The following is a 15,779-nucleotide window of genomic DNA, read 5'->3' on the forward strand; positions in this document are numbered from 1 at the left end:
AGTTGAAGGTTGATGGCTGACGGAGGAGACGAGAAAAATGGAGGCACAGAAACCTGATGTGTGTTTCTTTCCTGGGTTTCCAGAAGAAATAAGAAGGAAACATAGAGTAACTTTCCAAAGAGAATTAGCCAAAAAAGCCAGCAATCGGGGCCTCTGGGTGGCTCAGTCAGTTAAGTGTCCGACTTGGGCTCAGGTCATGATCTCACAGTCCATGGGTTCAAGTCTCGCATCAGGCTCTGTGCTGACAGCTCGGAGCCTGGAGCTGCTTCAGATTCTGTGTCTCCTTCTCTCTCTGACCCTCCCCTGCTCATGCTCTGTCTCTCTCTCAAAAAATAAACATTTACAAATTTTCAAAAAATCCAGCAATCAAAGTTTGCTCCAAATTGCCTAATGCGTCCTAAAAGGGAATGGTTGTGAAATCCGGAGGGGCACGGAGTCCCTGGCTGAGAGGCCCAGGACCAGAGGTAGGGAAGCTTGAAATAAGAGTGTGGAAAGCAGTTACCGACTGAAGAGCTTGGGCTCTTTTCATCTGTGAATAAATCTTCAAAATGCAGAGGCTCTGGGGGAAGTTTGACACTTACTGTGTATTCAGTGATATGGTCTATTAGCTTCTTCTTAGTAAAGTAATAATTAGGTTATTGTGCTGATGCACAATAGATTAAAGATTGAAGATCTTTAATTTCAGAGATACACAGGGAATAAAATGCTGCGATTTGCTTCCACCTGGAGTGGGGGATGGGTGTGGCGGTGGGAACAGGTGTGGGCCACAGGGAACACGTGTTGATAATCTGAAGTCAGACAGCAGGTGCCTGGGGCTCATCTCATTCGACCAGTGTCGTGTGTTAGAAAATTTCCTAAGGATAGGGGCGCCTGGGTGGCTTAGTCGGTTGAGCGTCCGACTTTCACTTAGGTCATGATCTCGCGGTTCGTGGGTTCGAGCCCCGCGTCGGGCTCTGTGCTGACTGCCAGCTCAGAGCCTGGAGCCTGTTTCAGTCTGTGACTCCCTCTCTCTCTGACCCTCCCCTGCTCACGCTGTCTCTCTCTCTCTCTCCTAGAAATAAAATTAAAAACATTTAAAAAAAAATTTCCTAAGGACGATTTAAAGTGTGCTTGTACTTAATCCTTTTGCTCTTTTAAAATTTCCCATCCCAATACTGCTAGAAGAGCCAATGTTGGTGGGGGAGAGGACACGTTTGAGTTCAGCCCCTGCGCACCGCTCGGAAGGCAGGCTCGGGGCCATCCTTAGAAAGAGCAGCTGTAAAGAAACCCGGCACACACGGCCCGCAGTCTGTTTAAAATGGTAATTTCCTGGGGAAAGTCCAAGTGGTGGGGTGCCCATTCTGGCAGACGCCTTTACCAGGCTCTGCCGAGCCACCTGTGAAGGCTGACGGTTGTGGGGGGAGGGAGGGTCCGATCCTCCGATCCCCTCCCCTGCTGGGGAGGGGACGGTGTCCCATGGCGCCCCACGTGCCCTGCCAGCTGGGGCCTGGACCCCCGTTCCACTGCCCTGAGGCGCTGAGCGATCTCCACACAAAGGAGAGAAATGTGCCGAGAGACGATGCGAGGGCCGTTCCCACTCTCTGCTGGTCCCTTGGCCTTCGTTTGCTTTCGCAGGGCACCCGGGACCCGCTCCTAAAATTCAAGGTCCGCAAGCTTCACCAGCCCCTCCGTGCCTGCTCCGCACTCCCAGTGCTGGGGGTACACTCTGAGCTACCACGGCTAGGAATCCCCACGGAAGGGGCACTCGCCCGTTTCCCAGCGTGGTCTCCCCCCATCCCGCACTTTCCCTGTTTTATATGAGAGAACAAAGCAGTTAGCGCAGGAAGTGCCATTCACAGGGAGCAAAGACAGGGGCGCCTGGGTGGCTCAGTTGGTTAAGTGTCCAACTTTGGCTCTCACAACTCAGGAGTTCGAGCCCCACATCGGGCTCTCTGCTCTCAGTACAGAGCCTGCTTCAGATCCTCTGTCTCCCTCTCTCTCTGCCCCTCCCTCATGCTCTCTGCTCCCGCTCTCTCTCTCAAAAATAAACATTAAAAAAAATTAAAACAGGGGCGCCTGGGTGGCTCAGTCAGTTGAGTGTCCGACTTCAGCTCAGGTCATGACCTCATGGTTTGGTCTATGAGTTTGAGCCCTATGTTGGGCTCTGTGCTGACAGCTTAGAGCCTGGAACCTGCTTCAGATTCTGTGTCTCCCTCTCTCTCTGCCCCTCCCCCATTCATGCTCTGTCTCTTTCTCAAAAAAAATTAATTAATTAAAACATTAAAACTTAAAAAAAAAAAGGCAGGACTCAAATGTGACCCGACTGATTCCATCCAGCAAGCTGTTACCATGTGCATCAGGGAACACAGAAGCGTGTCTTACCTTCATTTTATTTGTATTTATTTATTTAAGTTTTTAATGTTTGTTCATTAAGAGAGAGAGAATGAGTGGGGGAGGGGCTGGTAGAGGGAGACACAGGATCTGAAGCAGGCTCCAGGCTCTGAGCTGTTAGCACAGGGCCTGATGTGGGGCTTGAACTCATGAACCGTGAGATGATAACCTGAGCTGGAATTGGAAGCTTAACTGACTGCACCACCCAGACACCCCTGGTCTTACCTTCTTTTTAGAAAGGGGGAACTACGCCTGGACAGTTACAGAAGGCTTTCTCCTTTCTCCCTAGCCCTTCTTGCCAGGTGCCCGGAAGGGGGAGGAAGTAGCTTTTAAATGACCACAGGTGGCCGCTAAGTCAGGATGACCTGCTGGTGTAACTGATGAGTGCCAGCAGGTGGCAGCAGAGAGTCCACCCTGGCCGTCAAGTGCTAAAGCAGAAAGCAGGAGTTGGGGGGGCCGGAGACTGAGCTAGAAGCTGCCAGAGTGGGGATCCAGGGCCACTGAGTGAGGAGTGCGGAGGCAGCAGCGGGAGGGGAAGAGGGCAGGCCGGCCCTGGGGACGCCCGCTCGGGAGTCAGGAGGTGAGGAGGAACTGGGGAAGAGGTTCACTGGGGTGCTCCAAGCTCCCACCTGGGACTCGGTGCCGCTTTACATGCCTGGAAGTCCGTGCCTTTCCAGCCGTGTTGTGCCGCCTCTTAGGCAGACTTTTATGGCCCTGAGGCTTATAGCTCACTGTGCTTCTGGAACCTCTGTAATCAGGTACAGCCAGCGTTCGGGGCAGCTCTTCGAGGCCCTTCGCTGCAGGGGAGCGCCCGCCCCCTCCAAGTCTGTCCCCGGCGTCCCTGCCGGCTGCTCTGGAATGTCCCTGGAGAGGCCATCGGGGGCCTTATGGAGGAGGAGTGGAGAGGGGGGGCGTGGGGGGTTCTCCCAGCAGCAGAGGCCAGAAGCACGGTTCTCAGGACTGTTTTCCCTTGGGAAGCGGAGAAGAAGGAGCAAATCACGCGCGCCCTGGGTCTGTGTTTTTGGGAGCAGCCCACTGGGCCCCTCGCTAAACACTCCCTCCAGCACCATCCAGCATCGGCAGCTCGGAGGCTTCCTGCTTGCCTGGGGGAGAGCGAGCTCAGCCTGGTCCTGCAAAGAGGTGCTCACCGCCGTGCTGAGTCTCCTTTGGAGAAGAGGGGACAGAAAAACAAGGATTTCAGGAACCCAAACCAAAAATAGCAGTGGGGGTGGGGGGGAGGGGACAAAAACCACTCAGAAAACCCCCTAACCAAAAACATACAAGAAAGAAAAAAAATTGAGAACGGCCCGGGGACACTGAATTGTCTTGAATTGGGAGATTGGAGGTGGCTCCCACCCAGAGGCTCCAAGGAGACAACGAGTTGGAAGAAAGCTCATTGCAAGTCCTGCTTTGCTTCTTTTCCAGCCAGCATCCCAGGCAGGGGCAGGTGTCCCGGGATACAGTCGAGGTGCTAGAAAAGTCCTTCCAGGTGCTGATGGAACCACTTGGAGCAGCCGCCTTTGTGCCCGACGTCAGGGCCTCCCTCCCCCACCTTGCCTGCCTGGGGGATTAAAGGTGCGGGTGTCTGGCTGGCTTAGTCCGGTAGAGCCACTCTTGATCTCGCGGTTGAGTTCAAGCCCCACGTTGGGTATAGAGATCACTTAAAAATAAATTCTGTAAGGGGCGCCTGGGTGGCTCAGTCGGTTAAGCGTCCGACTTCAGCTCAAGGTCATGATCTCACAGTTCGTGAGGTTTGAGCCCTGCTTCAGGCTCTGTGTCTCCCTGTCTCTCTGACCCTCCCCTGCTCACGCTGTCTCTCTCTTTCTCTCTCTCAGAAATAAATAAAACATTAAACATTTTTTAAAAAATTAAAAAAAATAAATTCTGTAAAAAAAAATAACAAAGCTTGGAAAGACTGCCTCTTCCCAAGGCCATCCTGAGTCTAGATACTGACGTCGGTAAAATTCGCAGTAAAGGAGAGAGAAGTCGGGCGGCAGCCGGAGGGGGGATTGGGGTAGGGGAATTTTCTTTTTTATTTCTTTTGTTTTGTTTATTTATTTCGAGAGAGAAAGAGAGAGAGCAAGCAGGGGAGGAGCAGAGAGAGAGGGAGAGGGAGAGAATCCCAGGCACGCTCTGAGCTGTCAGTGAGGAGCCCGATGTGAGGCACGTACTCACAAACTGCGAGATCATGGCCTGAGCTGAAAGCAAGTGTCCGACGCACAACCGACTGAGCCACCCAGGAACCCCGGGAATTTTCTTTTTTAAAGATGGGAGAACATGGCATGGTGGCACGCTGATGGCATTCGTAGGGGCCGCTTTGAGGCAGACAGGCTTGAGCAATGGAATGTTCAGGAACGTTGAAAGGGCCCACAATGACCACCGGGCTGAACACAGACAGGCCCAGCAGGCGACCACCTCCATATATCCGCAACTAACCCATGCGCTGCTTACAGCCAGGCCATTACCAATAAGGGGGAGGATTCCATAGGTGGCCATACCTCCTCATCTTCCCCCTTTATTTTATTTTATTATTTTCTAATGTTTATTTATTTTTGAGAGAGAGAGAGACAGAGGGGCAGAGAGAGATGGAGACAGAATCCGAAGCAGGCTCCAGGCTCTGAGCTGTCAGCCCAGAGCCCGACGTGGGGCTTGAACCCATGAACCGTGAGATCATGACCTGAGCCAAAGTCGGACGCTCAACCGACTGAGCCCACCAGGTGCCCTGGGAATTTAATTTTTCATTTGCCTTTGTTTCCCACATCACATGGCCAGTACTTAAAATCCCTTACATCTTGATAAGGGTGATATTAGGGCTCCAGGAAACGGAGTCTATAGGTTTCTGGAGATTAGGCTCTGGATAAGATTGCCTTTTGCTTCCAGTTTACTAAGTTCTCCGTAAACTGAAGGAGACTCCTGTCCTGTATGGCTGTGATCTCTATCCGTCAACCATTTGTTTTCTTTCCTTTATTTTTGGGCAGCAGGGAGTGTCCAAGGAATATCACACATATCCCACCTTGGGTGTGTGTGGGGGGGAGCTGTTAGCCTGTACTTTGCCCTCAGCCTGCCTTACATTCCCTCCTCACTTTTACCTCCAGCCTGACCCCATTTCCCCATGCCTGTGGGGTTTGCCATAACCCCTCTGCCTGAGTGTCCCTTGCAGGACGTTTCTACATGCCCTTCATGACTCAGGGTGGGCGTAAGCTCCCCTGTGTGGCAGTTTCTTCCTCTAGTGTGTCTTGTAATGCCCTCCATGAGAGGGCCTGCCACAGAAAACAAATGGTTCATGGATTTATTTATGAGTTTGTTTCCCCAGTTGGTTGTTTCTCCATCTTTTCTTTTGAATAATTTTTTAAAACTTTATTTATTTTGAGAGAGAGAGAGCATGAGCAGGGGAGGGGCAGAAAGAGAGAGAGAGAGAGAGAGAGAGAGAAGAGGAGAGAGAATCCCAAGCAGGCTCCCCACTGTCAGTGCAGAGCCTAACGCGGGGCTTGATCCCATGAACTGTGAGATCATGACCTGAGCTGAGAGCAAGAGCTGGGTGCTTAACTGACTGAGCCACCCAGGCACCCCTGTTTCTGCATCTTGGAGGACTTACGGCCCTTCCTCTTTGCTCCCCTGAACACATCTCCATGACAGCGTGTGTTCTATCTATTGTTCTATGACCTTAGGGCTCGGTCTCCTCATTTGACCGAGCTCCTTGAATGGAGATTTGTCTTGCAGGTCTCTAAGCCCCTGTCTCGCCTTGCCTGGTAGATTCCTCGTTTGCACAGTTTGTGCCTTCCAGGCTTATATGATTTCTAGAAGCCGAGTCCTCTCCTCACCCCCTCTGAGAGGAAGGGAGAAGGGAGAGCAAATGCTGAGGGAGTAGGTTTGCTGCCCTTGTCATTAGCCACAAAGCCACTAGGGGGCAGGGAACTCCCATCCTACCCCTGACCTGAGCACAACCAGCCTTCTGCGCAGAAATCCATTCTCCACAAGCCAATGCGCTAAAATATCAGGGGTTTTTTGTTTTGTTTTGTTTTGTTTTTTCTGCCAAATGGTCCACTCAGCAAATAATCAACTTGCTAAATCAATGAGGAGTTATTTGAAGCTGTGGTTTTACCCGAATGCTCCCCAAATGCTTAATATTTCAGAACAAGGGAGCTTTTTCTCCATTTACTGTTTTCTCTATTCTGGGGAAATGATATCCCACCAGGCGGTGACTCTCTGCCCCTGAACTGACCCTCGCTTCTGGAAGCACCACAGTTGGGATGATCACAGGGTGGGATTGCTGGACCCGTTGCGACAGAGCAGCCCCTCAAAACCTGGTCAGAGCCCCCACTGCTCCTCCTTTCGCAGGGTCTCCGGAAGTCTGCGTACCACCTGACACCTTTCAAAGACCAAGCCTACTGTGATGGCATGAGTTCAAGGCCTTGGATCATCAGACTCTGCATTCCCATGAAAAGTGCTGTCAGGTGGATGGACCTCCAGGACATACCCTAAGCGAAGAAAAGCTAGTCACAAAGGACAAACACCGTCTGGTTCCACTCCCATGAGGTCTCTAAAGCCCTTAAAATCACAGAAACAGAAAGTAGAGAGCTGGTTTGGGGAGGGGAGGGGAATTAGGGGCTAAGGAGTGCAGAGTTTCATTGTCGTGGGCTCGGAAAGTTCCCCAGCTCTTGCACAACCAGCGAAGGTCCTTGAGGCTCCTGAACTGTGCACTTAAAAATGGCTAAGATGGCGAGGCGTCAGGGTGGCTCAGTCAAGCCGAGGACTCCTGCTTTCGGAGCAGGTCCTAATCTCACAGTTCCTGAGTTCGATCCCGGGATCCTGGAGTTCAAATCCCGCTGAGAGTGCAGAGCCTGTTTGAGATTCTCTCTCCCTCTCTCTCTCTCTCTCTCAAAAATAAATTTTTAAAGATGGCTAAGATGGTAAAATTCTGTAATGTTACGGTGTGTGTTGTTGTTTTTTAAAAAAACCATAATGGGGTGCCTGGGTGGCTCAGCGGGTTAAGCACAGCGTTCTGCTAGGGTCATTATTTCTCAGTTCATGGGTTCGAGCCCCCTGTCCGGCTCTGTGCTGGCAGCTGGGAGCCTGGAGCCTGCTTCTGATTCTGTGTCTCCCTCTCTCTCTGCCCCTCCTCTGCTCACATTCTGTCTCTCTCTCTCAAAAATGAATAAATATTTAAAAAATAAAATAAAAACCATAGTAAAATAATAGTCTTTCTCAGTGTTGGGCTTCTGTAGTAGGCAGCCTTCGGATACTATTCCCACTCAAAAAAGGGTTTCCTTTATAAGCTATTGGAAAGCATGGAGGCTCCAGCATTTCAAATGTTAGCCTGGCTCTAGGAAGGAACCATTTAGCCTGGGAAGCAGCGCGTTCCCCAGGTCGGGTTGGAGGGTCCCCCAGGAGGGGTGTGAGGCCTTGCTGGAGGGTGGGGGAGGGGGAAAGGAAAACAGAGTCTCCCTGTTTCCTCAGTCTTGGGAAGGGGTCCCCGGGGTGCCGGACACCAGCCGGAGAAGAGCCGCCTCCGCACCGGCCAGGCTCAGCCTCTCCAGGCTCCACGTGCGTCCCGGGGACCGGGGACCGCAGCCTCCGCACAATGACCCCCTCGGTGCGGGGAACCCTCCCGACGCCCGGCCCAGGCCCCGCGGCGGCGCCGCAGCCCCCGGCCGAGCTTCCGNCAAGACTTCTGGTTTTACCTACATCGAAGCCCCCTGGGCTCTCACCGCTGCTTTTCCCGCCTCCTGATGACCGCCTGACCTGCGGGGTGGGACTGAGTCCTCCCCAGGCTGGGCTCTGGAAGCTTCTCTGGCCATCTCGTGGGCGTGAGCTGCCCCGGGTACGCCACAGATTCCCCGCCCCGTTGGGAGCTTTGCGTGGACGGCTGAAGCCACGTCCCCCTTGGCTGTATCCTGAGGACAAGTGCAGGTTGATGCTGGAGAGCATCAACTATATCTCTGGAGAGAAGGTTCTCTTTTCTCTCTCGGTTGCCTGGCTGGGGTCCCCAGACTGCTCTGGGAGATGGTCAGAGGGGAGCGTGGGTAAAGGAGAGAGTGAGGGAGGGGGGAGTTTTGTTCCCTTTTATCCTCAGAAAATTTTTTAAAGGTATTTATTTTTTTATTTTATTTTTTTTTTTTTTGAGAGAGAGAGAGAGTGAGCGGGGAAGGAGCAGAGAGAGAGAGAGACACAGAATCCAAAGCAGGCTCTAGGCTCTGAGCTGTCAGTACAGAGCCAGTTGTGGGGCTGGAACTCATGAACTGCAAGATCATGACCTGAGCCGACTGAGCCACCCAGGCACCCCTTAATATGTATTTTTGGGAGAGAGAAAGAGAGAGAACAAGCATGGGAGGGGGAGAGAGAGACGAGGACAGGATCTGAAGCAGGCTCAGCGGTGTCAGCGCAAGGCCCCACACGGGGAACCCAACCCATGAACCTTGAGATCATGACCTGAGCTGAAGTCAGCCGCTCAACCAACTGAGCCACCCAGGTGCCCCCTTTGCTCTGAGAAAATGCGGAAATTGACAGTTCCCAAGGAGGGGGGTAGGTTGGGTGGGCTCCTGATTCAATATGGCAGCATCTCTGGAAGTAGCTTAGCAAAGGCTCATTAATTTACTCACACTATGATATGTAAATGTATGATGTATGATATGATATGATCATGTAAAACAGGGGTACTGCCTTGGGAAATAAATTCCTTTTCTCTTTAGACCTGCTGGAGGCCTCTGCTTTCTTTAGCAATTTGCCCACTAGTGTCTTTTTTTTTCTTAAAAAAAAATTAATGTACAAAAAATATCACGTCACTGGCTTGGGATACAATGTAAAGTTACTTCTCTTTTATTATTCAAAGTGACACCGCTTGAGTCACCATCTTCATTTCTCAAAACTGTTTTTCTTCCTTTCCTCACCCCTCTACCCCATGATCATTCATTTAACACCACTTATTAAGTCTATACTGTACGCCAAGCACAATATCAGGGACTAGGGACACAGAATAAGACAGGCATGGCCTCTGCTCTTACAGAGTTTCATCCCGAGGGCGGTGGAGAGAATACCGAAGTTAGACGAAGTAAGTACTATCAGACGGTTCTTATCGAACACCTTCTGTATGTCATAGATATGATGGTGAACAAGATAAAGTGGGCCTTTCTTCTCCTGGCACTTACTTCTCAGTGGTGGGGAGACAAAAAAGAAAGCAATAAGGAAGTAAAAGCACAATGTGAAAAGTGATTGCAGTAGTTGCTGGGTAGGCGGTACAGAACAGGGTGTGGGGGATGCAGAGTGCTGTTGGGATGCAGGGGGGTGGTTGCTCTTAAATGTAGGATGACGGAAGGCCCTCTGTCCCACAGGGAGGTGAACTCGCCTTGCGCGAATCTGGGGGAAGAGTGTTCTAGCTCAGGTGAGCAGCCAGCACCACGCCCCAAGGTTGCACGTTTGGGGAACAGTAGGGAGATCCATGTGACTACAGTAGACAAAACAGGGTGGAGAGGGGTGGCTGGGGGAGGAGATCAGAGAGGCAACTAGAACCCAGATGGGGTAGGGTCCTGTCAACCACTGTAAAGGCTTTGCTTGTTGTTTCGAGTCAGGGGGAAGCCACTTAGGGACTTTGAACTGATGAGTGACGTTATCTGTCTCTTGTTTGAGTAGGAGCACACTAACTGTTGACAGACCATAGATTCTAGAAGGGTGGAAACGGGGGGACCAGTGATTCTGTTACTGCAGAAGTCCAGAGAAGAGCTGATGATCAGATCAGTCTGGAAAAATCACAAAAGTCTTGACCCTGAGTGACATTTCAGCTAAGAGGTGTTGAGTGGGATGGAATTTTCCAGGCAGACAGGAGCGTGGTGCATGCTGGACCTCTGGGGTAGTGGAGCTGAGGTAGCAGAGATGAGGTGGGGTCCCTGATTGTGAAAGGCGCCTGCAATACAGGCTACACGTGCTTTTTATATTTATTTATCTATCAATCTATCTATCTATTTATTTCTTTATGAGTTTGAATTTTTTGTTATGGCCTTCTTTATTATTTTTTAAAAATTGTTTTAACATTTATTTATTTATTTATTATTTCCTTAAATAGTTTATTGTCAAGTTGGTTTCCATATAACACTTGGTGCTCATCCCAACAAGTGCCTTCCTNATGAGGAACTTCAACACTGTTTTCCAGGGGGCCTGCACCAGTTTACATTCCCACCAACAGTGTAGGAGGGTGCCCGTTTGTCCACATCCTCGCCAGCATTGGTAGTCTCCTGATTTGTTCATTTTAGCCACTCTGACTGGCGTGAGGTGGTATCTCAGTGTGGTTTTGATTTGTATTTCTCTGATGATGAGGGATGCTGAGCATCGTTTCATGTATCTGTTGGCCATCTGGATGTCCTCTTTGGAGAAGTGTCTGTTCATGTCTTCTGCTCATTTCTTCACTGGATTATTTATTTTTTGGGTGTGGCGTTTGGTGAGTTCCTTATAGATTTTGGATACTACCCTTTATCCGATATGTCATTTGCAACTACCTTTTCCCATTCCATTGTTCCCTATGAGTTTTGTTGATTGTTTCCTTTGCTGTGCAGAAGCTTTTTATCTTGATGAGGTCCCAATAGTTCACTTTTGCTCTTGATTCCCTTGTCTTTGGAGATGTGTCAAGTAAGAAATTGCTATGGTTGAGGTCAAGGAGGTTGTTTCCTGCTTTCTCCTCTAGGGTTTTGATGGTTTCCTGTCTCACTCAGGTCCTTCATCCATTTTGAGTTTATTTTTGTGTATGGTGTAAGCAAGTGCTAGTTTCATTCTTCTGCATGTTGCTGTCCACTTTTCCCAGCACCATCTGTTAAAGAGGCTGCAGTGACAAATATTTTATACAGATGTTGTTCTCTGGCCATAGAGTAATAATGTTAGAAATAAACAAAAAGATAGCAAGTTTCCCAATACATATTTATTCGTTATTTATTATTTTTTAATGTTGTATTTATTTTTGAGAGAGTGTAAGCAGGGGGAGGGCAGGGGAGAGGGGGACAGAGGATTCAAAGTGAGCTGTGTGCTCATGAGGGAGCCTGATGTGGTGCTCAAACTCATGAACCGTGAGATCATGACCTCAGGCAAAGTCGGATGCTCAACCGAATGAGCCATCCAGGTGCCCCTCATTTTTAAATTTTGTAATCACTTCTCTTAATTTATGGATCAAAAATAAATGGTTGAAATTAGAACATATTTAAAACGAACCAACAAAAAGAGCGGAGAGAACAACACTATGTGGATGTCCATTCTTCTAAAACTAAGCCACAGGGACGCCTGGGTGGCTCAGTCAGTTGGGCTTCCAACTCTTGACTTCAGCTCAGGTGATGATCTCGCAGTTTGTGAGGTTGAGCCCCATGTTGGGACTCTCTCTCCCCTCTCTCTCTCTGTTCCTCCGTGATTCGTGCATGTGCACGCTCTCTATCTCTCAAAATAAATAAATAAAACTTAATAAAACTTTATAACTTAATAAAAAAATAAACTAAGCTACAAATTCAGTGCAGTGACATTCTAGATTTCAATAGGATTTCCTAAAGAAAATGAAAACTGATTTTCGGGGCGCCTGGGTGGCTCAGTCGGTTAAGCGCCCGACTTCGGCTCAGGTCATGATCTCATGGTTCGTGGGTTCGAGCCCCACATCGGGCTCTGTGCTGACAGCTCACAGCCTGGAGCCTGCTTTAGATTCTGTGTCTCCCTCTCTCTCTGACCCTCCCCTGCTCACACACTCTCTCTCAGAAATAAATAAAACATTAAAGAAAATTTTTAAAAAACCTGATTTTCAAAGTTCTACAGGAGATTAAAAAGCCAAGAATTCCACAACAATTTTGAACAATAGCAAGGTGTTGAGATCTGCTCTATCACGTAATGAATCTTATTTTAAAGTTATATTTTTAGTAGGATAATACTAAGTCATTTTGGTTTTAATAATTCAGACTTCCTGGTTCAAGGGGCACCTGGGTGGTTCAGTTGGTTAAGCGTCCGACTTCAGCTCAGGCCTGCATCTCACTGTTCCTGAATTCAAGCCCTGTGTGAGGCTCTGTGCTGACAGCTCAGAGCCTGGAGCCTGCTTCGGATTCTGTGTCTCCCTCTCTCTCTCTGCCCCTCCCCAGGTTGTGCTCTGTCTTTCTCACAAATTAATAAACTTAAAAAAATAAATAAAAAGAAGGAGGAGGAGGTGAGAACAGGAGCTCCCTACTTGGGTCTGCCTCTATCATCAAGAAAACAATAGCATTCCCAAAAGGCCTAGGCAAATGTTCTCTCAACTGTCATTGGGTAGAACTGGGTCACATGGCCTCCCCTGGTTGAAAGGAAGCTGGGAGAGAGAGCTATTAGTTTCCTCTTGCTGTTGTAACAAATTGCCAGAAAGTTAGTTACTGAAAACCCATCAAGTTATTATTTTACAGTCTGGAGGTCAGAAGTCCTAAAATCAAGGTGTTGGGCAGCATCCTTCTGGAGGAGGCTGTGTGGGAGAAGCCATTTCCTTGCCTTTTCTAGCTTCTAGAAGCCACCTGCACTCCCCTTGGCTGGCGGCTCCTTATTCCATTTTCAAAACCAGTCGTGCAGCATTTTCAAATCGCTCTCACTCTCTGACCTCTGCTTTTGTCTTCACATCTCCTTTTTCTTACTCTGACTTTCCTACCTTCCTCTTGGAAGGGCCTCTTTGGGGGTGATTATATTGGATCCAAGATCCAAGATTACCTCTCCATCTCAAGATCCTTAATCACATTGGCAAAGTCCCTTTTACCATGTAAAATAACATAGTCACAGATTCCAGGGATTAGCACATGGACATCTGGGGAGGGGGCATTATTCTGTCTATCACAGTGTCTACGTTTTCCCTAGCATGTATAATGGGTGATGGATATAGACAGGGTTGGTTTAGTGAGTCAACAGTGTTGGATGTCTCTTTTTCAAATGTTTGTTTATTCTGAGAGAGAGAGAGAGAGAGAGAGAAAATTATAGCACGTGGGCAGGGGAGAGGAAGAGAGAGAGAGAGAGAGAGGAGAGAGTCCCAAGAAGATTCTGTGCTGTCTTCGCAGAGCCCCATTTGGGGCTCTATCCCAGAAACCATGAGATCATGACCTGAGTTGAGATCAAGAGTTGGACTCTCAACCAGTTGAGCCACCCAGGCACCCTTACAGTGTTGGGCGTCTTACCAATATGGATTTAATTCAGAGACAAGAGCACAGAGAAGATTGTGGGAAACAGGATTTCTTATCCGGATCTAGTCTGAGTTGACTTCAGTAGCCCACATCCGTGGGGAACAAACAAAAAGAATGCATTTTTCTTGCTGTTCCTCTATCCAGTCTTGCATGGGTTGAACACTGATGTGCTGCTTTTTGTCCCAGCAGAACCAGCCAGAGCCTGTGCCAGGAGAGGGGACCAGAGCCAAGCTGCCCCATGCCAGAACTGAGGCTTCTCCTCTTAGGCAAAAGAGGTGCAGGAAAAAGTGCCACAGGAAACACTATTTTGGGCAAAGCTGCGTTTCTGTCCAAATTCAGTGACCAGAGGGTCACTAAAACATGCCAGAGAGAGAGTGTGGTCACAAAAGAGAGAAGGGTTGTGGTCATCGACACCCCTGACCTTTTCTCCTCAATGTCTTGTGCCGAAGAAAAGCCACGTAACATTGAACACTGCTTCGAGCTCTCTGCTCCCAGCCTCCACGTCCTGCTTCTGGTAATCCCCATCAGCTTTTGTAAGGTTGAGGACATAGAGACAGCCAGGGGGATCCAGGAGGTGTTTGGAGCTAACGCCAGGAGGCACGTCATTGTTGTCTTCACTCGGAAGGATGATTTGGAGAATGTCTCACTGCAAGATTGCATTGAAGGTCAGGACTCCCTTAAGGAGTTGGTTGAAAACTATGGAGGCCGATACTACGCTTTCAACAACAAGGCAAGTGAGGATGAGCGGGAGGTCCAGGTGAGGGAGCTCCTCGGCATGGCCCAGCGTTTGGTGGATGAAAACGGAGGACCATATATCGTGAACCTCAGAAATGAAGGCGGTGGATGCCTGGTAAGAAATGCTTAAGGTCTGGATGTTTGTGGTTAGAGCTAGTGGGTTGAAGACAAGCACAGAGAAGTGAAATGTCACATTGTGTGGTGGAACGTAGGCTTTAGTTGGGAGCTGTGTATCCAGGATCTGGAAAGATGAGGCTCCAGACGGTAGGTTGCTTTGAGTATCACCTTTTGGGCTTTGAAATTTATTGGCAAGTTAATGGATACGCTTGGGTCCTTACTTAAGTTTTTCCCTCACAGTATTGGACACACAAATAGACCCTTTCTTCCCTTGGCTTCAATACAGCTACACTCTTGTTGGGTTTTTTCTTCCTACTCTTTCTGCTTCCTCCAGAGATTGCTGAGTTCTCCTCACACAGCCTCTAAAAGTTGGCATCTTCAGGGTGTGGTTCTAGATTTCCCCAGTCCTCTGCCTTCCAGCTTTGAGCTCCATCAATTGCTAATGATTTCCAGATATGTCACTCCAGTCTAGGCCTCTCCTCTGAATCCTGTTGCCGTTTGATACCTCCACTTGGCTCTTCTACAGGATCTCAGGCTTCTCAAGGTCAAAACTTTTGGTTTTCCCTCTGAGATCTATGAGACTTCAGTTTTCCTCTCACCTGGGTAAGTGGTCGTGATGCTCATTATGCTCCTTGAACCTAAACCCGGAGGTCAGCTTTGCTACTACTACTAGCTGGCAGCTGATATTCGAGAAGTCATTAGGTCTGCTGTGATAGATCCCTGGAATTCATGCACTTCTCTCCATCTCCACTGCCCCTGTCTGGTTCAAGCCAGCTTCCATTCTTGCCTGTACTGTTTTACAAACAACCTTCCCCTCATCCATTCTTGTGCCTTACTCCTCAATCCATTTCCCCTTTTTAAAAAAATTTTTTATTGTTTTATTTATTTCTGAGAGAGAGAGACAGCATGAGCAGGGGAGGGTCAGAGAGAGAGGGAGACACAGAATCTGAAACAGGCTCCAGGCTTTGAGCTGTCAGCACAGAGCCCGACATGGGGCTCGAAACCACGAACCAGGAGATCATGACCTGAGCTGAAGTCAGATGTTCAACCGACTGAGCCACCCAGGCGCCCCTCCTCAATCCATTTCCTACAGGACAGCCACAGTGGCATTTTATTTAATTTCTAGACTTGAATGGAAAATGTATTTGTAACAAAGGAGGATACAAAAATTCAGGCTTTTGTCTCTGAGGACCTCACGCTTCTGTTTGAGTGACTCATGCATGAGACACGAAGCAGTTCCTGATTCAGGGTAAGTAAATGAATACTCGTACAGACGAGTCTTTAAACACAGTATCCACGGCTGTAAAGCAAGCAAAAATCCAAAGTGGGGGCAGTTTTGGTCAGAGTGAATCTTCGAGAAATGATGAGCGTTGAGCCCAAACAGGATGGAAATGACTTGAAGGAAGGCAATAT

General features: G+C 49.0%; 1 protein-coding gene across 1 annotated transcript in view; it reads left to right on the top strand.

Annotated features, from left to right (window-relative positions):
• Positions 1 to 15,779, top strand: part of GIMAP8 (GTPase, IMAP family member 8) — a 33,019-nt gene that overhangs the window by 4,179 nt on the left and 13,061 nt on the right. The window contains 2 exon segments of the mRNA XM_077778051.1: positions 2,866 to 2,950; positions 13,704 to 14,364. Of these exon segments, the coding sequence (XP_077634177.1) occupies positions 2,866 to 2,950; positions 13,704 to 14,364 (746 nt within the window).

Source organism: Crocuta crocuta, unplaced genomic scaffold (genome assembly GCF_008692635.1).
Source record: "Crocuta crocuta isolate KB4526 unplaced genomic scaffold, BGI_CrCroc_1.0 scaffold128, whole genome shotgun sequence".
Classification (NCBI taxonomy): domain Eukaryota; kingdom Metazoa; phylum Chordata; class Mammalia; order Carnivora; family Hyaenidae; genus Crocuta; species Crocuta crocuta.